At 43.0% G+C, this 24,069-nt stretch overlaps 2 protein-coding genes and 1 long non-coding RNA gene across 4 annotated transcripts in view; 2 read left to right on the plus strand and 1 right to left on the minus strand.

Moving 5' to 3' along the window:
* DHX33 (DEAH-box helicase 33) overlaps window positions 1-1,806 on the plus strand; it is a 37,619-nt gene extending 35,813 nt beyond the window's left edge. Inside the window, exon 12 of one of the 2 annotated variants that reach the window (XR_015696866.1) lies at window positions 1,008-1,142. Coding sequence is in view for 1 of the 2 variants with exons in the window: in XM_087717251.1 (XP_087573377.1) it covers window positions 1,008-1,322 (315 nt within the window). In the remaining variant the exon portion in view is untranslated. Of the gene's footprint in view, window positions 1-1,007 lie in introns of both variants that reach the window. The other variant, XM_087717251.1, reaches the window with a different exon arrangement.
* LOC148044856 (uncharacterized) lies at window positions 1,182-5,156 on the minus strand. The gene is made up of 4 exons (XR_015696867.1): window positions 5,133-5,156; window positions 2,945-3,062; window positions 1,502-1,631; window positions 1,182-1,317 (listed from the first exon to the last, which is right to left on the minus strand). It is a non-coding gene; the product is annotated as an uncharacterized LOC148044856 (long non-coding RNA).
* Window positions 5,080-16,640, plus strand: C1QBP (complement C1q binding protein). Its single transcript, XM_087717252.1, has 6 exons — window positions 5,080-5,359; window positions 7,378-7,528; window positions 9,782-9,866; window positions 12,648-12,743; window positions 15,233-15,355; window positions 16,215-16,640. The coding sequence occupies exons 1-6, from the start codon at window positions 5,134-5,136 to the stop codon at window positions 16,362-16,364; spliced, it is 831 nt and encodes a 276-aa protein (XP_087573378.1). The 5' UTR covers window positions 5,080-5,133; the 3' UTR covers window positions 16,365-16,640.
* The last annotated feature ends 7,429 nt before the right edge of the window (window positions 16,641-24,069 follow it).

A 24,069-nucleotide genomic window follows, 5' to 3' on the forward strand; every position in this document is an offset into this window, starting at 1 on the left:
CTACCACCATCATTTCCTTTCTTAAAAAAGGCTTCCTGGGGTGGCCCCAAAAAGGTATCTTAGAGGAGAGCTTTACTTTATTCCAAATTTTAAAAATGGCACTCCTAACAAAATAATTCTTAAAATCTGCATTCATTTTAACTTCCATCATAATGTAAGTAGGCATGCCATCCAATCTCAATTCATGACCCTCTTAATTTAATAACTTCTTGTTTTGAGGGTCACTTGTTCTTTCATCCAAGCCATTTTTTTGGGGGGGGAGGGGGGCAGGATTGGAAAACATGAGCTTGTGAGATCTATAGACCCTCAGAAACAATTGGAAAATAATGAGAATGAGTATCCTTGTTTAGAAATATATCTGATTGCTTAGAAACAAAACCAAGGCAAGAGTGATGGGTAGGTTTCCTGGAGAACTTTGGTCAGTTTGTCCATTTTTGCTGACTGCCTCTTCTACTAAGGTAGAGATTTGCGAGAAATCTTAGCATGCCTTGAAAATTCCTCATGTATTTACCAAGTCAGAATATTATCCGACCTCTTGGTGTATCCCAAAGCTTCAATTCTGGATTTGTTCTTTTTAAAAAAAAAAATATTTTTTTTTATTATGACAATTTTCTTTGTTATATATAACATTTCCATGTCCACAATGGCAGTGTACTGACTGGGTATAATCTCTTTTAAATACAAATAATAACCCTTATACATACAATCGCTATTCTCAAAATCTATTCATCATATTCTTCACATATCCCTATTAAACATTTTCTGTTATTTAATTAAACGCTCTATTCGGTTTTATCTAGAATTAGTTAATAATACCAAGCATTATAAACATCATATAACCATCACATTTGTAACCATTATCGTCCAAGTCTATTAATCCTAATGTTTACTTATCCTCATTATTCAATATTCATTACTTAATTGCAGATTTACTTCATTTTTATTTACATATCCTCCTTGAATTCTGGGTATGTTCTTATTGCTATGTTTTTGTTCTTGAAATCCAGCTTTCGATACCCTTGGAGTCTTCCCGCTCTGATACTGGGACTATCCGCCGCTGCCTGGCCTATAGCCTCTTCATGTATACAGCAGAGCTGCAGCCAGATGGCACCTATGCCACAACTGATACCCATCAGCCAGTGGCCATTCACCCTTCTTCAGTCCTTTTCCATTGCAAACCAGCCTGCGTTGCGTACAATGAACTGTTGCACACCAGCAAATGCTACATGAGGGACCTCTGTGTGGTGGATGCTGACTGGCTATATGACGCGGCCCCCGAATACTTCCGCCGGAAGCTCAGAGCAGCCAAGAATGGACCTTAAGATTAGGGATAAGGAAAAAAAAATTAGTTGCCTATAGGACCTTGGATTCGTGACTTTGGTAACTGAATATACAGGAATGTTGCTATACCGACAGAAGCGAGCTGGACCTCATAATGTTTCTTTCACAGTCTCTTCTGGAATAGGACCTTAAGTGGGCATATTCCACATGCTGTACCTACCTAGAAGAGATAATAAGAGGCCACAGGCAGATTTTGCATCTCTGAAATGCTTCGTGATTAGCCCGCCTCTGTTTCCATTCCAAATGTATGATGAGGTTTCCATATAAGTAGTCCGCCTTGGTCTTCAGTCCTTTAGAAAGCATGCCATATAAAGAAAAGAGAAACTGAGATGTTTTTAGGACAAAACTTGGTAAATCTATACATTTTGAAAACTGCCTTGTCACAGACTTTCTCAGCACTGCATCTTACCATTACTATGTAACGTGAGGGGGAAAAAATAATTTTAAATAATATTTATTTTTAGGATGGAAATGTTATTTCTCTTTTGTTCAATTCATGCTCCAACGTTGATATCAATATGTGCCTAATGTTTTTTTAAAAGGGTGAAATAAGACTGGAAGTATCTGTGGTTACTCAGGAGTGTAGATTCACGAGATGTTTTTACCATGTACTGTGTTTCCCTGAAAATAAGACAGGGTCTTATTTTCTTTTGACCTATGAAATAAGCACTTGGCCTTATTTTCAGAGGTCTTATTTTTGAGGTACAGGAGGCGGTGAGTGTGTTCACCTCATGGCTGCTGCTGTGTTACAATATTTCCAGGAAGGGCTTATTTTTGGGGAGGGCTTATTTTAGTGCATGCGCTCAAAAGCCCAATTGGGCTTATTACCTGGGGAGGGCTTATTTTCAGGGAAACAGGGTAGATTCCTTAGTGCTAAAAATTATATTGGATTTGGACCTTCCCAAACGAAAAGCCTGTGCTTCTTTACAGCAAGAGTGACACAACTCTGTATTAGAACAACAGTTTTGCAGGCTGTAGGTCCCAGACCAAAGACCCTGACATCTCCAGGGAAAAGGACCAAAGAAAGCTGTCAATCAGGGAAGACCAAGAAAATAGCGTTAGATGGACCCACAGCACAAGCCACAGTGGAATTGTCAGGGATAAGTGAGTTAAGTGAACGCAGCCATGACTTCAAAACAATTTTGGCTTGGCATGATGTGTGAACCTATCCTATACAGCTTAAGCTTTAGACTGAAGGGTTCCATCACCAAAAAAAGTCTGGAAGCCACTAGTGTAAGGGATGTCAAAGGCCAATGCAATTAATTACATGGAATAGGAAGGAGGAATAAGACTTTTGTATCTCTCTTCACTCAACAGAGGTAGACTGGAGAAGAAAAAAACAAGTACTGTCAGCCCAGGACACTGCTAAACCCTGTTTTGCATTCAGGGAAATGTTTATGTACTTATTTAATTTGCTTATCCACCCATCTTATATCAATTTTTTTAAAAAATCAGCAAACATCCAACTGACCAGGGTGCGCCCCTTGAAATGGACATGGCTTTTGGCACCCTTTTAGAAGAGAGATCTAGGAGGCTGGGATGGGGTGTGTGGCCTTAATTTTGCTCATTCCTCCCCAAATCTCCTTCATTCCTTCCTGCCTACCTTTGCTGGATCTTTCTCCGGTTGTCAACCTGCTCATCACCTGGGCTTTTCAATCTGCCTCCCTTGCCACAAGCTGCTCTGTTGTTGCAGCCCTTGCTGCCTTTGCCAAGAAGCGTGCCTGGTTGAATTGAATTGAATTTATTATATTTCTATGCCACCCTTTTCCCCCCGAGGGGACTCAGAGCGGCTCACAACCCAAGTCAAGGGGGGGGGGTACAAATAAGGAATAAAAAGACGAACAAAACAATACCAAAATTTAAAAGGACACAACAACCATACCATTCGAGAGGGGACAAAAGCTCATTAGTCCCAGGCCTGTCAGAACAGCCAGGTTTTAAGGGCTTTGCGGAAGGCCTGGAGGGTGGTGAGGGTTCGAATCTCCATGGGGAGCTCGTTCCAAAGGGCCGGAGCAGCCACAGAGAAGGCCCTCCTCCGGGTGGTCGCCAGTCGGCATTGGCCAGCGGATGGAATTCGGAGGAGGCCTAATCTGTGGGATCTAATCGGTCTATTGGAGGTAATTGGCAGCAGGCGGTCTCTCAAGTACCCAGGTCCAATACCATGGTTCCAGACAGGCCACAGCCCAGTAGTGGGCCATGGCCCGGGGGTTGGTGACCCCTGCTCTAGACTCTCCAGAATTTGTGGTGTGTTCTTGCACAACTTGTGGAGCCTCCCAAAAATCATGCAAGAATAGGTGCACATACTTTTGTGTGGTTTTTCAGAAGAGGCTGCACAAGAGCATTCTCTGAAACAGTTTCAAGAACAAACGCCTCGATTTGTCTGCATTTTTTCCAATGCCAGAGATGGAATCTACATATCTGAGAGTGATTTGCTGTTCTGGATTTCACATGCCACTCAGGATCAAAGCCTAGGGCAGGAGCATTCTCATCTGCACAGGAAGGACACACATTAAAGCCTGCATGTACACAAACCACATCCCCAAGCTCACCGCAAGGACTGGTCCCCCTATAAAACCAACTCTCGACCCCATTTTCTCTGTAGCGACCCCCGAAAACAAAATACCTTTTGTTTTGGGGAATAAAATGAATCTCCTTTCTCATATATTTGAATTTTATTTTTGATTTGTTCTTGCATCACCCCAGCTCATAGAATGCCCAAACTGCTAGACACAAAATACCCCCCCCCTCCTGCCATCACTCTGCTGAACACCTAATTCCCACAGCACTATTTTAGGCTTAAATATATTTACCCATATATGGTACTAGGCTGCATTGCTATTATCCTTCTCACCTTCTCATCTTTCCTCCTGCTTTCTCCTACTGGTATCTTATGACCCAGGCCACCTATCACTTTGTTATTTGTATGTACACTGACAGTTTATGCAGCAGAGACAAATTCCTTGTGTGTTCAATCAAACTTAGCCAATTCTTCCCTCTCTCTCTCTCTTCCCTATCCATATCCCTATCGTATTCTATTTATTCTATTCCATTCCTATTCTACTTCTATCCCATCCCTTTCCTATTCTATTCCTATTCCATTCCTATTTCTATTCCTATCCCATCCCATCCCTTTCCTATTCTATTCTATTTCCTATTCTAATCTGTTCCATTCCTATTCTATTCTATTCCATTCCTATTCTATTCCTATTTCTATTCTTATCCCGCCTCTATTCTATTCCATTCCTATTCTATTCCTATTTCTATTCTTATTCCCTCCCTATTCTATTCCATTCCATTCTATTCCTATTCTTATCCCATCCCTTTCCTATTCTATTCCTATTCTCTTCTCTATTCACATCGAAGTACCACGGTAATTATCAAAGGAGAGTCCCTCAGGAAACAGGGCTCATCTACTTCTGAAGCCAGTCGGCCAAAGACCAGGGCGGATGTATGTTAACTTCCCGCCTTTGCAAACTGGGCTTCCCGAGGCATCCGCCGCCATGGACATCCAGAACTCCAGCCTAGCATTTCCAGCCTCCTCAAAAAAAAAAAACCAAAACCCCAACCAGCTGTGCAGGGCGCGCCGCTTGGAAACAGCAGCCCGAGTGCCAAGAGAGAGAAAAGCAGCGCTTTGGGCGCTTTCTTTAAGAGGAGGAGGAGAAGGAGGAGGGACGCTGGAGCAGGCGGAGTCTGGCTTAGCGACCTCGGTTTCCTTTCTCCCCGCCCCACTTCCTTCCTTCCGGGCTTCCCCCACGTGAGTTCGCCTCGCTCCGTCTTTCTCCGGCCTTCACCATGCTGCTTGCCCGGGCTTTGCGCTCCGCCGCCGCGCGCTCTTCCCTGCCGCTCTTGCCTTTGCAGACCGGCGGCGCGCATCGCCCCGCGGCCGCCGCTCTTGCGGTGGCCGCTCGGCCTTTCACCCGCTCCCTCTGGGTACTCCGCGGCTCCGGGAAAGGCCTTCCCGGCCTTCTGCGGGGCTCCCCCTCCGTCTCCTGCAATTGCGGCGGCCTCCATACCGAAGGTGAGCGAAAGGGGCCGACCTCCCGTTCACTCCGCGCGGAAGCAACCGGGCTCCTGGGGTGGGCGCGGCGGGTCTGGAGGGGAGTCCTTGGATTCCGTCTTGGGGTGGGGGGGAGGTTGCTTTCCCCCAGGATCGGAGGTTTGGCGAGGGGATCCCGCCACCCCGGTGTAATCTCCGAAAGTCTCAACAAGGTGGAGCTGGAGAATCGAGGCGAGGATGAAAAGAATCGGGATCACGGGTGAAGAAGGAGACCCGGGGAGCTTTTAGGATGCTTGTGCGCCAAGGTTAAACCTCGTTGACTTTCACGTGGCTCATCCCTACCACGATGCGAATTAGGACTCTTGCGTTTTAGGCTCGAAAAGGTACAATGGGGAGATGGGGTGGAGGGTTTTCCATGGGTCTTTGCCTATCAAGGCCACCGGTTGGAGAAGACGCGTGGAAACTGTATAAAATAGCTCGGTGATCGGTAGGCGCAAATCGCAACCCCGCAAGGCATGTAACTGGAACAGAGTTGGGAGGGACCTTGGAGGTCATGTAGTCTAACCCCCTGCTCACGCAGGAGACCTGTCCTAGGGACTCGAACTGCCGACCTTTCTGATCGAGAAGCTCAGTGTCTTAGCCACTGAGGCACCTTTTCGCATCAAGGTGTGTGCGGGCATTAACAGACGCCATGTGCCTGCAGCAAAATTGTATCTTGATTCAGCTTGTCCAGCCGGCTCAGCTGCAGTAGGTTATAGATCAGAAGAGAAGAGAATGAATAGAATAGAATAGGAGTAGAATAATTCAATTCTTTATTGGTCAAGTGTGATTGGACACACAAGGAATTTGTCTTTGGTGCATATGCTGTCAAGTATACATAAAAAGACAAGATACATTCATCAAGAATCATAAGGCCCCTTAATTTTAAGGGGAAATGGGCTGCAAGTTGGAGAGAGGGGGGTGGGGGAGAGCATAAACCGGAGATCATCCATGCAAGCAAAGTCTTATTTTTTTCTAGGCACCCAGTCTGGGCCTCTTCAGACTTGCTAGAACTACCATTTCAAAGGTCCTTCCCTCCTCCAGGAATTCTGGGACATGTAGTCTGCACATTTCTGGAGCACCACCGGTTGGGGATTTTAAAGCTCTGGTGGAAAAACACAGTGCCTTAATCTAATTTTGGTCAGCCATGAAGACGATCAATTCCAGACTGAAAGTTATTTGGAATGGGATTGAAAATAACATTTGGAGTTCTATAATCTCCTTGTGCAAATCTATACTATAGTTTCCAAAATGGAATATCCTCTACAATTGGATGTATCTCAGCCCAAATAATTGTGGTGGAACAGTGAACAATTTGCACTAAATAAATAAATAAGTAAATAAATAATTGGATAGATAATGATTTGAGATTCCTATTTTCATATCATTTGTGGGAATCTAGAACAAATATATAGTAAAATTTTATATAGTAAAATTTTGTGAACCCAATGTTGTTGTTTTTTAAATAAACCCAATGTTTTTGAGTACTTGAGCCTAAAATAGAAGATTAGGTGAATCTTTTGTGCAATTTAGGTGAAATTTAGGTTTGCTGAACTATTATTTTCTATTCTGTCTATTGATGGTAAGCTCAATTGAGCCCAAACCCATGGTAAAAATAAAAGCTTCAATTCTTGGCAAAGTTGTGGATGGGGGGGGGGGGTCTCTTGGACACCTTTCAGCATTTTTTGCTGTCAGTTTTATCTACAGCAGAAATTAGGATCAGATTCAAAACTGCTTAACTTTTTTCTGGATTCACCAAGGTTCGCTGATGTGGGGAGTCCGCTATGACCAAACCTTTACGATGCTTTAGTAATTAATAATATAAATGTCATTGTGGGATTCGTGAGTGGGAAGTAGCACTAGCTACGTTGTCTACAGAGAAGAAAGAAAAACCAGAAAGGCCAATTGCCTCTTGAAAAAAGCACCTTTGGGACGCTAGCTACCTTAAGTGCATTTTGAATGCATGCAATGAACTAGCAGCTGTTCTTTCCAATCTGCAGGTGACAAGGCTTTTACCGAGTTTCTAAATGATGAAATCCAAGAGGAGAAGAAGATCCAGAAACACAAATCCTTGCCGAAGATGTCTGGAGGGTGGGAGCTGGACATTCATGGCACTGAGGCCAAACTCACACGGAAAGTGGCTGGGGAAACGTAAGTGGGGCAAGAAGCTTGGGCAATGGCGGATTAAAGCTCACTGGTGCCCTAAAGCACTGACAAATCTTGGTGCCCCCTTCCTTTGTACATACTGTACAAAGTTTTTTTTTCTTTCTCAACTTTGTGGTGCCCCCTTTGGGCCTAGTGCCCTAAGCATGTGCTTAGTCTGCTTAAGGGTTAATATACCACTAAGCTTGGGTGGTTACCTGCTTTTTGGATTTCATAGGGTGTGGAGGGGGAAAGAGAAAATCCATTGCTTATATAGCCTAGAGCAGCGATGGCGAACCTTTTTTGGCTCGCGTGCCATAAGTGGGGGGAGCGTAGGGGGGTCATGCGCGGGCATACCGCACCCATAATGCAATGCGAGACCCCCCCAGTGCGCATGTACGCACTACAGACACCCCCCCCATTTTTTGCATCCTTTTTTCGCCCACCCCAGGCTCCAGAGGCTTTATAGGAGCCTGGGGAGGGTGAAAAAAGCCTCCCCTATCCCCGGAGGCACTCCAGAGGCTTCAGGGAACTTCAGGAGGCTTCCCGGAAGTCTCCGGAGGGCAAAAAAAGACCCTATGAGCAAACCGGAAGTGACTTCCGGTTTGCTTAGAGGGTCGTTTTGAGCGCTCCGAAGGCTTCAGGGACCTTCAGGAGGCGTCCCTGAAGCCTCCAGAACACTTAAAACGACCCTCCGAGCAAACCGTGGGGCGGGGCGTGTCCCGAACTTCCAGTTTGCCCATAGGGCTGTTTTTTTGCGCTTCAAGGAAACTCATGAAGCCTCTGGAGGGCCTCTGAGGGGAGCGGGGGAGGCTCTTTCTGCCCTCCCCAGGCTCCTATAAAGCCTCTGGAGCCTGGGGAGGGCAAACAATGGCTTTAAAAAGGGGTGAACTCAGCTGACAGGACAGCGCCTCGCGTGCCCTGACAAATGGCTCCACGTGCCACCTGTGGCACGCGTGCTATAGGTTCGCCATCCCGGGCCTAGAGCCATGATACCGAACCTATGACCCACGTGCCACAGGTGGCATGCTGTCCCCTCTCTGGTGGCACACGAGCCGTCACCCCAGTTCTGTTCTGCGCATGAGTGCACGCCTCTCACTGGCCAGCTGATGTTTGTGTCTCTGCCGCGCACGCATGCAAGAGGCAGGGCGCATGGAAGGGAGCCCTGTGCACATGCGTGGGGCGGGGCGTGTGCAAGAGGACTGTGTGCGCATTGCATTATGGGGGTTTGGGCGCGCACACTTTGGGCTCTCAGTCCGGAAAAGGTTAGCCATCACTGGCCTACAGAAACCACATTTAATGTAGAAAAATCAACAAGTTTGGAGGAAGCCAAACCTTGGCAGAAATTATATTTTGGCTGAGCGTCTGTGATTGGCCCAAGGTCATTCATTGATGATGTGCACCTGAACGTGGATTATAGAGTAATCTATAATCCATGTTATAGATTATAATTATTTATTCGATTAGTAAATAATTATAGCTACATCTCATTGGCTTATAGAATAAATAGGTAGGTACGTACATATTGCACACACATAGCAAAATTGATAAATCAGAATCAAACTGCTGCAGATCAGTAAACCTGATCACTAGGTAACAACATTGGCAATATGGTGACTAAATTTTAGCAGTTAGCAGTTAGACTTATATACCGCTTCATAGGGCTTTCGGCCCTCTCTAAGCGGTTTAGAGTCAGCATATCGCACCCACAGTCTGGGTCCTCATTTCACCCACCTCGGAAGGATGGAAGGCTGAGTCAACCTTGAGCCGGTGAGATTAGAACCGCTGAACTGCAGATAACAGTCAGCTGAAGTGGCCTGCACCCTAACCACTGCGCCACCTCGGCTCTCAATCCTTAAATTTTAAGGATTGGTTCATAGGGCTTCCGACTGGTGCAGTTTGTGCTTTTCTTGAGATTCGTTTGATCTAGCTAGGTCAATGTGTGCATCGGTGGTAAAATTCAAATTTCTTTACTACTGGTTCTGTGGGCGTAGCTTGGTGGGCATGGCAGGGGAAGGATACTGCAAAATTCCCATTCCCTCCGCACTCTGGGGCCAGCCAGAGGTAGTATTTACTGGTTCTCCAAACTACTCAAAACTTCCGCTACTGGTTCTCCAGAACCTGTCGGACCCTGCTGAACGTCACCCCTGGTGTGCATTACAGTTTTGGAGAAATTAGAAGCATTGGAGGCTAAGTGTTACAGTCAAGTCTGCTCTCCTGCATTGATCTTGGTTTGCTAATTGTGGCTGTGTTGTTCCCTAGGATTACTGTCTCCTTCAATGTTAATAACAGCATTCCACCAAACGTTGATGAACCCCCAGAAGGACAGAAGGATAATGAGGTTGAGGTAAAAAAAAAAATCCTATGTTTGGGAGCAGGGTAGGACTCAGCAGTGTAGACAATGAATGAAGCGCCTGGGTCCTTGTGAAAGATCCTAGCTAAAAACAGGTGACCTTCATGGCTCAATGACGTTGTTGAACTTCATCCCAAGTCCTCTTCATTGCAAAGCTAGCAGGAGCTACATTGTGCTGCTTGGAAGGGGGAGTATTTCTCTGCATATATTCATTATAAAGTATACTTTTGAAACTGCTGCAAGATAAGATGTTATTAAAAGGAAACAACGAGCATGATCAATAAGATCTTGATTCTGTGGACTGCCATTTTGCAGATTTTTTAAAAAAATGATTTGGTTTTCATATTTTAAATGGAATTCAACAAACTACCATATTTTTCGGAATATAAGACGCACCTTTTTCCCTCAAAAAAAGAGGGTGAAAATCTGGGTGCACCTTATACACTGAATGCAGCATTTTTGGCCTCCTGAAACCCCGTTCCCTTTGCAAAAATATTTGTGCAGAGCCTTTAGGAGGCTTCCAGAGTGTTCTTGGGGAGGACAAAAATGAGCGAAAAACGGGCTGTTTTTTCTCTCATTTCCCCCAGTCCCCAGGAGCACTCTACAAGCCTCCTAAAGGGTATGCATGCCCTTTTTTGACAAAAAACGGGACCGTTTTCACAAAAAAACAGCCTGTTTTGGGGAGGTCTGCAGAGTGCAAAAACTTTTTTTTTTAAATTTGCTTCTTCAAAATAGTGGTACGTCTTATACTCTGGTGCATCTTATACTCCAAAAAATATGGTAAATAAAAGGCACACAGTAGTAATGGTACAATCCAAATAGGAAAAAAATTGGTATATAGATTGGTGATGAAATGAACTTGAAAAAGCTGTAATCTTAAATATAGAATTACAGGTAGTCCTTGATTTACAACAGTTTGTTTAGTGACCATTCAAAGTTGCAACGGCATTGAAACATGTGACTTATGGCCGTTTTTCACAGTTACAACCATTGCAGCATCCCCATGGTCAGGTCACGTGATTTACATTCAGATGCTTGACAAACTTGACTCACATTTATGACTGTTGCAGTGTGAACACACCTTTTGCAACACTTTCTCACAAGCAAAGTCAGTGGGGAAGCCAGGTTCACTTAACAATCAGGTTATTAACTTATCAATTGCAGTGATTCACTTAACAATTGTGGCAAAAGTCATAAAACGGGGCAAAACTCACTTAGCAAATGCCTCACTTAAAAACAAAACTTTGGAGCTCAATTGTGGTCATAAGCTGAGGACTATCTGTAGTTCAGAATTTTAATAATTTAATAATTATTTAAAATTTAAATAATTTTAATAATTGTTTCAATATGTAGTCCATAAAGAAACCTAGCTTCATTTCATTTCTACAGTATAAAGAATGAAAATAGACCAACCTCATGTCTGGACATGCCCAGTACAACAGATGGTCCATTATCATTGTGACAGTAATTACTTAATTGTATGTTGCATCTGTTTATTTCAGCATTATTTTTCACAATGTATTATTTCTTATTGCACAAATGACATTGATGCAAATGACATATTTTGGATATTCTGTAATAGAGTGGGCCAGTACCATGAAGAGAGGTTCTTCTGCGGAGCGTAGGGGGCGTGGTTTCATGTGCTGCCTGCACCCCGTGGATGGGGCTTTGCTTGTTTGCGTGACCTGCTTTTTGGGATACCATGGACCGGTGCTGCTCCTTGGACCAGGGGCGGGGGGGATCACTGCTGTAATAGGCATCTGGAAATGGTAGACAAAAGTGTCTGCTTTCACTGCAATGATTTATTACAAATCGTAATTCTGCATTGTGCTGCTTGGAAGGGAGAGTATTTCTCTGCATATATTCATGTTCTGACCCCCTCCTCCATCCAGTAACGAATGCCGAGACAAGATTAGCTGGAATGCCACAACACTTTATTAGCAGGAAACATAAATCTTGGTGGCTGAAAGCCCAAGCACAACAAACAGATAAAGAATCTTGGCAGCAACCCAGACTCCGACAAATACCGATAACAGCTTCTCCAGCGTTGAGAATTAAGTTGAATCCTGCAACCAGACTCCTCCCAGAGTCTCTCCTTAAATACTATCTTGAGAGGAGCCTAATTACAATCACCTGGGTCCAATTATCTGCACAGTTGTTCTCTACGTCGATCTGCCCGCCGTTGCCAAGGACCAACTCCCTTGTCTCCTCCCCACTGCTCCAAGGCCTGATGTCAGCAGCACACTCCCTTTGGCTTTCACCGCTGCTCCATGCCTCAGGAGCCTCCTGGTGGCCAACCAGCCTCTCTGATCCCTGCTCGGAGTCTGAACCCTGTCCAGGGTCCTCCACATCTTCCAGAGCCGACTCATAAGGCCCCTCGCTGTCGGAGTCTGTTTGCAGCTCCAATGGCTCCTGCTGGGCCACAACAATTCATTATAAAGTATACTTTTGAAATTGCTGCAAGATAAGATGTTATTAAAAGGAAACAACGAGCATGATCAATAACATCTTGATTCTGTGGACTGCCATTTTGCAGATTTTAAAAAATGATTTCTGCTTTCACTGCAGTGATTTATTACAAATCATAATTCTGCACGGCGCATCTTAATTTCAGCAGGATTTAAAAGCCTTTGAGGGAATCAGGTCTGTGTGGCTTCTTATGAGGAGAACAGGACGGGAAAGAGTTTAATCAATTTCATCCGGATTGCTGCAATCAAATACGATTTGGTTGGTGGTGTTGGTTCTGAGGCTTATGTTGTTGTCTTCCTTCCACAGCCTGAGCTGACATCCACCCCAAACTTTGTTGTAGAAGTAAGCAAAGATGATACCAAGCAAACTCTGGTGCTGGATTGCCATTACCCTGAGGATGAGGTGAGCGTGATCATTTTATCCCTCTGCCTTCTCTCAATGAAGTCCTCTTGTCCAGGGTTGGAAATGAGCCGAGGTGGCGCAGTGGTTAGAGTGCAATACTGCAGCCACTTCAGCTGACTGCTAGCTGCAGTTCGGCGGTTCAAATCTCACCGGCTCAAGGTTGACTCAGCCTTCCATCCTTCCGAGGTGGGTAAAATGGGGGCAATATGCTGACTCTGTAAACCACTTAGAGAGGGCTGAAAGCCCTATGAAGCAGTGTATAAGTCTAACTGCTATTGCTATTGCTAAATCAACATAAAACAGTAGATTGTGATGAAGGAGATGTTTTAGCTAAGCTTTCTCCATTATTGTTGGCATCATTCCAACAGGAGGATTTTGGGAATGTAATATCAGTTTTGCAAGGTCAGAAGTGGTGTACTGAACACATACGTTTGTCTTTCTACTCATGTAAACAGGATATCTGACAGCTAAATGCCCTTTCAGGTTTTTTAAAAAAACTCCCATCAGCTCCACTGCATGGCGAATAAACCTGGATTGAGAAAGCTTTAATCGGGAATTCCTGTGCACCAACTAACTTTGCATCATAGCAGTCGTAATAGGGCTTGCTTATATAACTCTCCATAGAGCTTTACAGCACACTCTGAGCAGTTAACATTATCAGCATATTTCCCCCAGCAATCTGGGTCCTCATTTTACCGATCTTGGAAGGATGGAAGGCTGAGTCAACTTGAGCCCCGTCAGGATCGAACTCCAGGCTGTGGGCAGAGTTTGCCTGCAATTCTGCATCTAATCCAGGGGTGTCAAACTCAAGGCCAGATGCGCCCAGCGGGGTTCTTAAATCTGACCCGCAGGGCCAAGAGGCATCCATCCTGGCCCGCCGAGAACTACAATGCTGATCTAACCACTTTGCTGCAGGGCTCATAAAATACAGAGTGTTATTTAATGGGCAGTCTGGATTCACTCTAAAAACCCATCTAATCCAGATTTATGTTCCAACAGCATCCATCCAGATGTGCCTTTAGAAAACCCACAAGTGGGACCCCCTTCTTATCATCTTCCCCAATGACCATCTCCCATCTTCACTCTTGAGTGTTCTGCTTTGTTGAGAAGGAAGCCAATGCTAATACAACCCGCAGCTTCCTTTGAACAAGTGTTGTTAGTGTTTTCTGAGCTTGGTTGTTGGCTTGCAGACGTTTCATTACCTGACTAGGTAACATCATCAGTGCTACTGAGGGTGGGAGTTGCACTGATGATGTTACCTAGTTGGGCAATGAAATGTCTGTAAGCCAATAACCAAGCTCAGAGAGCACCAATGATTCCACAGTTCAACCCTGAGCTAGAGGTATTCTTTTGACTCTGCAAAATAGGCCTGTTGTGGGATGGAAGGAAATTCACTAGAACCATGATGTGTAATGCAAGCCTCCCCATCTCCAATCATGAGGGCAGATGATTGGATCATATAGTACCAAGTTACGTGTTTCTAATGGAACATGTAGTTTGACTTGTGCAGATCCTTGCAGATGCACTTTGCTACAATTAATTACAGTAATGAAGTACATGCATAAGTAAGAAAGTCTTCATATTGTATAGATCAGGGGTGTCAAACTCAAGCCCTGTGATGTGGTCGGATCCACAGGGCTGTCCTGGTCTACCCAATGTGAAGAGGAAAGTTCGGGTCAGCCTGGCAACTCTTCTCTTTTTCCTTCTTTTTTTTTCCCAACCAGCTTTTATTTACCACTAGATGGCAGTGCAAACATAATTCATCATTTCTTATCATTTGCTTGAAAACAGAGAGATTTTCAGAAATTATTAGCGTTATTAGAAAAACAAATGTGCAAGGTAAAAAGTCTATAAAACTCTGTAAAAGGTAAAGAGTAAAGTCAAAGTCAAAGTTCCACTTTGCTTTCTAGCCCTTCAACAGTTAAACAGTTCTCAAGATCTATTGTTTCTTTTATTCTGTTAATGGCTCCCTCTGTCTGTTCGCTGCTGGTCCTTGGGTAGGAGAGCTTTCTAACGCCTGTCCCCATCCCCCAGCCATCTCCTGCCACTCTTTCTTTAAACTTTTTTTTCAACCAGAGGTTAAGGTTAATTACAGGAGTATTGTACTTTCAAGCAATCTTGTTATCTCACCCAGACAAAGTACTTTGCTGATTTTGCAAGCTGCTCAGCGTGGAAGCTCACAATGGCTGCCTTTCCTGCTTTAGGTCCAGGAGCAATTGCATAGCAAAATGCAGGTGTTTTAGGGGAGTTCCGTGTTCCCCAACCTCACCTACTTGTACCCCCCCCCTTCACTGCCCCAACAAGGCAGCTATGGTTAATCATCCCTCAACCTAGCAGGAAATCTGACGATTTTTTGGAGAGCCCCCCGGAGAACACATCCTGTTGCTGAGATTCAGGCCGCCCCACCCCACCCTTCCTGGCCTAATTCTGAGCTGCTTGGTAATGCCTTGGTTTTTCACCCATACCATTTGAATTGTTCTGCCCAACAGATTAGCCACACCGGAGAAGGGGAAAGTGATATGTTTTCCATCCAAGAAGTCAGTTTCCAGCCTGGTGGAGATTCAGACTGGCAGGAGAACAACTATACTCTCAACACTGACTCTCTAGACTGGGTAAGAGAATTTGTAACTTATTGTGTACGTTTTTATTGGAATGATTGTTTATAGGAAATAACTTTCTTCAACTTTGTAGCCTCCAGGTTGGCTGAAATTGCAATTTCTCCCACCCAGCACCATGGGGCTGCCTTGAGAGTTCTAGAAGGTGCCGTTCCAACAAATCTGGAGGGTGCCAGGTTGACAAAAGTGTAAGAGTGTGTACTGCTGGTATTGTGAGTGAAGGAGGTGCTGGAATCACATCACGTGAGAGACTAGGCTAAAACAGGTTGAATGGTTTATGAGTCACTTTCTAGTGAGGAACCAACCAACGTTGTGCTAACCAAGTTGTTGCCTAAAGTCAACGTATAATTGGGGTATAACATCTGGATTGAACATTGCAGTTGGGTTCAAGTTGTTGCCTAAAATCAACATATAATTGGGGTATAACATCTGGATCGAACATTGCAGTTGGGTTCACATTACTGACTTGCTGCTAAGAAAACTGCAGGGACTAATCTTGATGTCGTCAGGAGTTAAGCTCAACTCAAACGAGAGCTTTTTTTTTAACCCAGTTTAAGAGTTTAATTGGTATGAATCCAATCATTGAACATTCCTACTTGAGACAAATGATCCTCCCATCTTGAGTTCCCACAATTTAGGACAGATTGAGAAAATGGGGATTTCTCTTCCTGTGAAATGTTTTATAAACTTGAGAAAACCCCAATATTATGTGCCGAAAAATACGGTAATGAAATACGTTTGTTGGGGAAAATGCTACGAGTCCCCTGTTTTCCCCACCGTAGACTGACTGATATGACTGCCCTTCTACAATGTGTGCATTTCTTGTGTCTTCTTACATATCCAATCATCTTCCCAGGCCCTGTATGACCACCTGATGGATTTCTTGGCTGACCGAGGGGTGGACAATACATTTGCAGATGAGCTTGTGAACCTCAGCACAGCCCTGGAGCACAAAGAGTACATTCGGTTCCTTGAAGATCTGAAGCATTTTGTCAAATGTCAGTAGGCTGAGTGAGCTATGTGGAGGTCAATCTATTCTTTCAAGGGAGTTTGTGAGTGGGCTACTTTTTGCCCTCCCAAACCTGGACTCTAGTTTTAAAACCCCGGAAAACTACAGAAGTGAGGATTGAAGCTTTTCTTTGGAGTTGATTATATCCGCTCGAGGGTTAGAGGGGGAATGGGACATTACAGCCATTCTGTAACTGTAGGCCGTCCAGCTGTCCACTAGTTTGAGGAGGTTTGTACAGTTTAAAAAGGAAAATAAATAATGTGAAAATAAAAATGAATCTTGAACTATTATTGTAAAGTGAACTGTATGGGTATGCTTAAAGGTAAAGGTAAACACACAACGCATACGTGCTAGTCGTTCCTGGCTCTAGGGGGCGGTGCTCATCTCCGTTTCAAAGCCGAAGAGCCAGTGTTGTCCGAAGATGTCTCTGTGGTCATGTGGCCGGCATTACCAATCAGTATAGATTAACTCCAAGGTTAACTTCAGTCCAACAGTTAAGTAAGAAATACCCCAATCAAGAAACTGCCAAAGAGCCATGAGGAAACAGCCCAACCAAAAGGCCATGCCCCCTTGGAGTCTGACTCTGAGATGGAAGACGAACAGCTGACACATAGCAGGAGAGTGGCTCCATTGGCTGTGGAGGAAACTGGGCAAAGGCAAAGTCAGGCTGGGCAGAGCAGGGGAGAGGTAGAACAAGGGAGAGGGGGTTCAGATGAAGACCAAGGCCCACCCCCTCCTCATCCTAGGGAGCGCAGGAAATAACGCAGAAGAGAGCAATGGGGGTTGCGTGGTTTACGAGGTGGTCTGGATAAAAAAATTGCTTTTTTTATTGCACTAAATCGGGGGTCCTCAAACCGGCCCCTGGACCAGATACGTGCCATGAATGCTTGTGTTGCTACAGAGAGTCTCCCCCTTCAGGGTCTTTTTGTGCAGGTCGGAGGGGGGCAGAAATTCCGACATGGGGTCTGCTTCAGCCTGCTGGTGCAGGGCTTTGGGTGAAGGCTGGAGGGAAGTGCCGCTGGTGGCGAAAAGCCAGAGGGCCTTGTTCCAGTGGGACTGGAACTGGCTGACCAACTCAGCCTGTTGAGCCCCCAGGTGCTAGTACCTGGCCTTAGACGTAGGTCTTCCCTCTGTTTGGAAAGCCTATGCTCGTAGTCCTCAGTGAGATGTTTTTGCTGAGCCTCCTTGGTCAGAATTTGAACTGAGCCAGCTGTTTTGCCAACTCTTTCTCGTGGTGGTTGTTTAGCTCCAACAACTTCCTGTTGGGGCCCCAAGGAGCCCAGGCTGGGAGGGAAGGGGCCCCTCAACATGAGTGACATTAAGTTGGCCATGCCCATCCAGTCACATGACCACCTAACACCTCTCACCCAGCCAGTCAGTAGCAGATCGTATTAGTGGTCCGCAGGATTTAAAATTAGGGATTTAGTGGTCCCTGAGGTCCGAAAGGTTGGTGACTCCTTGATCTAGGCCACCCTGAACAGCAGCCCCAAGGCTGGGCCTGACTAGAGGCCTGGGCCTCAATTTCAACCCTACTATGTCTGGTGCCATTCAAAAAGAATACACTGCACCATTCCCCAAAGTATGCGAGCCTTGAGGAATGGCATGGTTGCCCCCAGGACTCTATTGCTCCTCAGGATCTGCTACACTCTCTAACCTTCAGCCAGTTTCTTTCTGGGGCCTACCTGAGGCTGCTCCAGATCACACAAGGCCTCCATTCTTCAAAGAGCCTTGGAGAATGTTTTTCCATTGCCTCTACAGCTTCCGAAATCCACACGAAAGCATGCACTGTTCTTACACAATTTTGGAGGTGCCGGAAGCTTTGCAGAACTTTCTGAGGGCACGCCCCATTCTTTTTTTTTTCAATCAAATTTTTATTTTTTATATTCTTTATACATATCAATGCATGAATGGTGTGGTCACTAGGTAACATTCATTTCCGTACACATAAACATATTTTTATTATTCCTAAATATTACATTTCATTTCCATTGTTTTATATTATTTATATATGTCTTTTATTATCACCCTTCCTTTCTGAACCATCTTTCTGTCCTTTTGTATATCTTCACATATTAATATATAATTATTATTTCCCCCCACTATTTTCTATCCCTATTTTAACTTTTTTCTCCCTTTCATGTCGCTATAATATTCAAAGACGTGTTTTCCATCTATTTTGTTGTTCATATTTCCATAATTAAATCAACATTCCATCCTTCATTCTTCCATTTTTCAATATCTCCTTATACAGGTTTATTATCAATCACAATCATTTATACATTTAAACTATTTCTATTCATGTTCTTTCCAATTCTTCAATCCATATAATTCTACTATTAACACACATGTTTAGATTAATACTCGTTTCCCTGAAAATAAGACCTCCCTGGATAATAAGCCCAATTGGGCTTTTGAGCACATGCTCTAAAATAAGCCCTCCCCCAAAAATAAACCCTCCCTGAAAATATTGCAACCCAGCAGTAGCCATGAGGTGCCTATGCTCGCTGTCTCCTGCACCTCAAAAATAATAAGACCTCCCTGAAAATAAGACCAGGTGCTTATTTCGGGGGTCAAAAGAAAATAAGACCCTGTCTTATTTTCAGGGAAACACGGTATATATTTATATATATTCCCCTAATTGCCCCTTAAGTTCCACTGTTATTCATATTTTTATACATATTTAGTAGTACAGTCATTCAAAGTCTATTTTTTCCATCCTTCATATCCATTTATAGTGGGCATGTCCCATTCTTGTATGGCTTCCCCAACCTCCAAAAGTCACACGAGAACCAGGCCTGCTCTCAAGAATAGTTGTTGGGTGTTGGGGAACCTTGGCATGCCACCCAAAATGTGGTGTGTCACTTTTAACACACAGGTGAAGTTGACCATTGCAAGCCCCATGTTTATACTAACGTTGAATGAGAAATTAAAGTTAAAAACTTTTCAATTCCATGAGGAGGGCTTTAATTAACTATTACAAATGACTTGAAGTCTTAGCATTTGACACTCAGTATTTGAGTGTCACAGATGAAAGCCCAGACTGAAGCAACAGTGGGATTACAAAGGTTCTCCTTTAATGACCACAATGGGACCAGCAATTAAGTGAAGTGGTCACTCATGACGCTGGTCAGCATCTCATTTTAACTTTCCTCTACCGTACAAACTTATGGAGGTCATACATTCAAGGACTAGTGATAAAGTTACTTTTTGATCAGTTCTAATGGCAAATAGTTGTTGCACAAGGCGGTTGCTAAGCATGGACTGTGTATAATACAGGATTGGAAAACTAATAGGAAGAGCAATTTGATGATGGGGACAATTGCCTATAGCTGGGATGGTGAACCCATGGTATACATGCCAGAGGTGGCACCCAGAGCCATTTCAGAGGGCATGTGAGACATTGCCCTGTCAGCTCCAGTGCGCATGCACACACTGGCCAGCTGATTTTTGGCAGTTTTTTGCCCTCCGAAGAGCAAAAATCCACCCAACACGCAAACTGGAAGTCCATTCCTAAACTTCCAGTTTGCGCATTGGGCCGTTTTTCGCTCTCCGGAGGCTTCGGGTCACACGCTCATACATGGGGAAGGGCGCATAAAATTATGGGTGTGGGCACGTGCGTGCATGACACCCCCCTGCTCCCCCCCAGCTTTTGGCACGTGTTGGCAAAAAGGTTAGCCATCACTGGCCTATAGACATGGGTGGGGGGGTTTCCTCTCCGTTTTATTGGATATCTTCAAGCAGATACTGTATAGCCATGCCAACAGATTAGACTCGACTTTGAGTGACTCCTTCCAATTCTATATTTTATGACCTATTTTCATTCTGAGGGTCACTTTGGTGTAAAGCTTAAGAACTCAGAAATGAAGGAGAAGAAGGCGGGGCTTAGCAGTGAGAAGATGGAGTTTTAGGCTACTCCTGAAATTCCTCTATACCAAAGGATTTTTGGACGGGTTCTTTGAACCCCAGCTGTCCCGAAGACGACAGTGGAGGTGGGGAGGGACCCAGGACCCCAGAGATAATCGCAAATCTCTGGGGGAGGGTATTAACTCCCCGTGCCAATTCCTTTTTGGATTAGCTGTGTGCTAACTGAAACTGCAGGTCGCCCCTAAGAATGGAAGAAGTGATATCATCTGGTAAGCTGATTTTATTATCCAAGAGAGATTGTTCCTGTTAAAAATTAAGCTAATTGAAAACCAAACAACAGAAGATCAGCGGCGAATTAGCTTTTCTAATGGTTTTATGACTGGTGGTTACTCTACCTCTTAAATGCTTCAAGAAACTCCGCGATATTCTCCCCCCTCTGAATCTCCCTAAGTGGATCGTAAAACTTATTTCCTACTAACTAGCCCGTCACGATTCGACATTTTTATTACTTTACTATCCAGCTCTGTTTACAACTAGATAAGATTGACAGCCGGTAAGAGACTAAAATAAAAAAAAAGTAAAAATTGCTTCGAAGCCTCTGGGGAAAAAAAAAAGAGAGCCTTTATTTTAACTACGACACATCATGGCGTCCCAAGATACTTCCAAGACTTCATTTCAGACTCTTTTCTCTGCGTGTAGAGAACTTTTTCATTCTTACCAAAGATTGGAAAGAAAACTGGATCAATTTATTCTAAAATATGAAGCTAAAACTGAGAACGTTGAATGCTTAAATGTTCCTGAAACACAAACGGAAAATGTGAGAAATGGTGTCTGGTCTATCTCAGAGGAAGAGAAGAAGGGGGAAGCCATAAAGACGACTCATTTAAAGAGACAGTGTGCAGAAGGAATGGAGAATCCACCCTTGAGAATTAAAGTTAAATTGGGAAGCTTTATAAACCAAGAACAACTTTATTACTTCATCACTGACATTCAGAATCCAAAGGTGCCGAAATACTTTTGTTTGGACTTGCTTATGGAAACATTTGGTAAATTTATTCAACGAATGGCTACTGGACGGAGAAAACCTTGTGGCTGGAGGGACACAGGCTGACAGATGGGACAATAAAAATTAAAATTAGCTAGATCGAATTACTTTAATTTGTAATAGATATAGCTGAATAATGACTGATATGGATAGCAATATATATAATCTGGAACTGGCTGATAGATTGTTGAATACAATTGAAAACTAGTTAAACCTAATTGCTTTTCTGTGTAACAAATATTGTTGAATAATAATTGATATTGATAGCAATGTATATAATGTGGAGTTGACATGATAATTAACAATGGGATATGAGAAAATACTTTTAGATTACACATAAAGAGTATTAACTATAATAATTAGCACTATTAAAAAACTAAATAGAATCCATACAATCCAATGTTAATTAATACTGGGAAAATGTTATGATATATGATATAATTGAATATTATGGATGTTTAGCTAAAATAGAATCTAGATTGGATCACTTCAATTTGTAATAGATATAGCTGAATAATGATTGATATAGATAGCAATATATATAATTTGGAATTGGTTGATAGATTGATGAATATAACTGAAAATTAGCTAAATCTAATTGCTTTTTTGTGTAACAGATATTGCTGAATAATAATTGATATTAATAGTAATGTATATAATGTGGAGTCGATATGATAACTAACAATTGGATATGAGAAAATACCTTTAGGGTATACATAAAGAGTATTAACTATAATAATTAGCACTATTAAAAAATTAAATAAAATCCATATAATTAAATGTTAATCAATATTGGGAAAATGTTAGGATATATGATATAATTGAATATTATGGATGTCTAGTTAAAATAGAATATGAGGATTTGATGATAATAGAGGATTTTACAAATAAGTAAATGAACTGCCAGCATGTGTTATGGACTAATTCCTTAGCATAACTAAGGATGAAGGATGTTTAAATAATTATAATAATTAAAACCGGAGGTATAATGATGTTGATATGGCAAATATTCGAGTTAAGATACTTGAATTAATAGGAGTCAATCGAAGAGAAGCACCAAAACATGTTGTAACCAGTTGATATACTTCCTATTTTTTCATAATAGATACCTGTGTTTTGTCTTGTTTTTCTGATTGTTGTCTTTGTTTTTTTCTGTATTATCTGTAATTGATTGATATATTAAGAAAGATGTTGTACCAGCTTTAAATTAAAATTAAAAAAATATTTAATAAAAAAAAAAAAAGAACTCAGAAATGAAGAGACGAGTTCGAATCCTGACTCTTAGGCATCAGGCCAGTTAGATGACTTTGAAGCAGTCACTGTCTCCCAGTCCTAGGGAGAAAGCAAGAGCAAACTACCTCTGGAAATCTTGCCCAAAAAGCCCTGCCAGTTTCCAGGAGACAAAACTGACCTGAAGGTGTTTGACTTTCGGAAAAGGGTTTGCCTTCTGGGGAATTTTGCCCTGTATCTATGTTACAGTTTAAAACTTACACCATTTTCTCAGAGCACATAAACTTTCTTTCATTAATTATCATTTTTGAGTATTAAAAAGGAAGAATATTAAATAAAATACACACATAAGCTTTCATGGGCTCTTAATTCTGAATCCGGTAGGGGGCACCAAAGGAATGTGACAAATTTTTAATTTTTGCCTACTTACCATTGATCTAGTTACGAAATTGTATATAAATTTTATGAAATGTTTACCTTTATAGTTTTAATATGATTTCACATGTTGTTTTAACTTTTGTTTGGGTGCCACCCAGAGTTGGTTAGAACATGGGCAGCTATATAAATATTTTAAATAAATACATCAAAAGCATAAAAAATTATGTAAGGACCAATTAGAAAAACACAAAAAGGTTATAAAACTGTAGCAACCTATTTAAAATGGACAGGATGGACAAAACAGCTTTTCTGATTCATACAACACAGACTAGGCCTCCTCCGAATTCCATCTGCTGGCCAGTGTCGACTGGCAACTCCCCGGGGGAGGGCCTTCTCTGTGGCTGCTCCGGCCCTCTGGAACGATCTCCCTGTTGATATCCGGACCCTCACCACCCTTACGGCTTTCTGCAAAGCACTTAAGACCTGGCTGTTCCGGCAGGCCTGGGGCTGTTGAATTTTCCAGCCCCACCCGAGGTTATGACTGTTGTGGTTTTTTTAAATTGTGTTTGTCTTTTTATTTTTATTCTGTATCCCCCTCCCTTTTTGATTGTTAGCCGCCCTGAGTCTCTCGGGAGGGAATAGGGCGGCATACAAACTGAATAAATCAATCAACACCTGATCTATTGATTGGATTGATGCAGTTGTTTGAATATCTGATGTAAATTTACCATGGTGATTCTTTGATACCATGCCGTCACTTCCATAAACCTGAAGCAGATTTTTTTCCTCCTCTAAAAGATTTTTAAAACCCACATCACTGAGCCTCAAACTAGCCAATCAAATTCCAGCCTCTTATGCTATGGCAATCCAGTCCTTAGGTTTATTTGATGTAAACTACTTTCCTAATTTCAAAATATTTTACAAAAGCCTACAGTCCCCTATGTTTTGGGGTGTGTTTGTGTGTGCGTGCGTGCCTTCAAGTTTGCGATGTTATGTAACTAACAATAGTATTAGGTTTTATTCTAATTTTTTCAAAGTGAAAACATTGCAGTGTGAAAAACAATGGTGAGTCTTTAGTTGTCAGCCTCTGCTTTGCTGTTGCTTCGGCTGCCATGAAACGGGGAGGGGGGGCATGGTATTTGGGAGGGGTTACTCATTGTGCTGGAGGAAGGTTCTGGAGCTCAA

Source organism: Thamnophis sirtalis, unplaced genomic scaffold, assembly GCF_051295495.1.
Source record: "Thamnophis sirtalis isolate CommonGarterSnake01/CBP01778 unplaced genomic scaffold, rThaSir2_p1.2 scaffold_6, whole genome shotgun sequence".
Classification (NCBI taxonomy): Eukaryota; Metazoa; Chordata; class Lepidosauria; order Squamata; family Natricidae; genus Thamnophis; species Thamnophis sirtalis.

Bases quoted from the DNA above. Each gene is read 5' to 3' on its own strand.
- C1QBP (XM_087717252.1), top strand. From the start codon at position 5,134: ATGCTGCTTGCCCGGGCTTTGCGCTCCGCCGCCGCGCGCTCTTCCCTG. The intron at 12,744-15,232 runs GTGAGCGTGATC...TCTGCCCAACAG, and splicing joins GCCATTACCCTGAGGATGAG to ATTAGCCACACCGGAGAAGG. The intron at 15,356-16,214 runs GTAAGAGAATTT...TCATCTTCCCAG, and splicing joins ACACTGACTCTCTAGACTGG to GCCCTGTATGACCACCTGAT.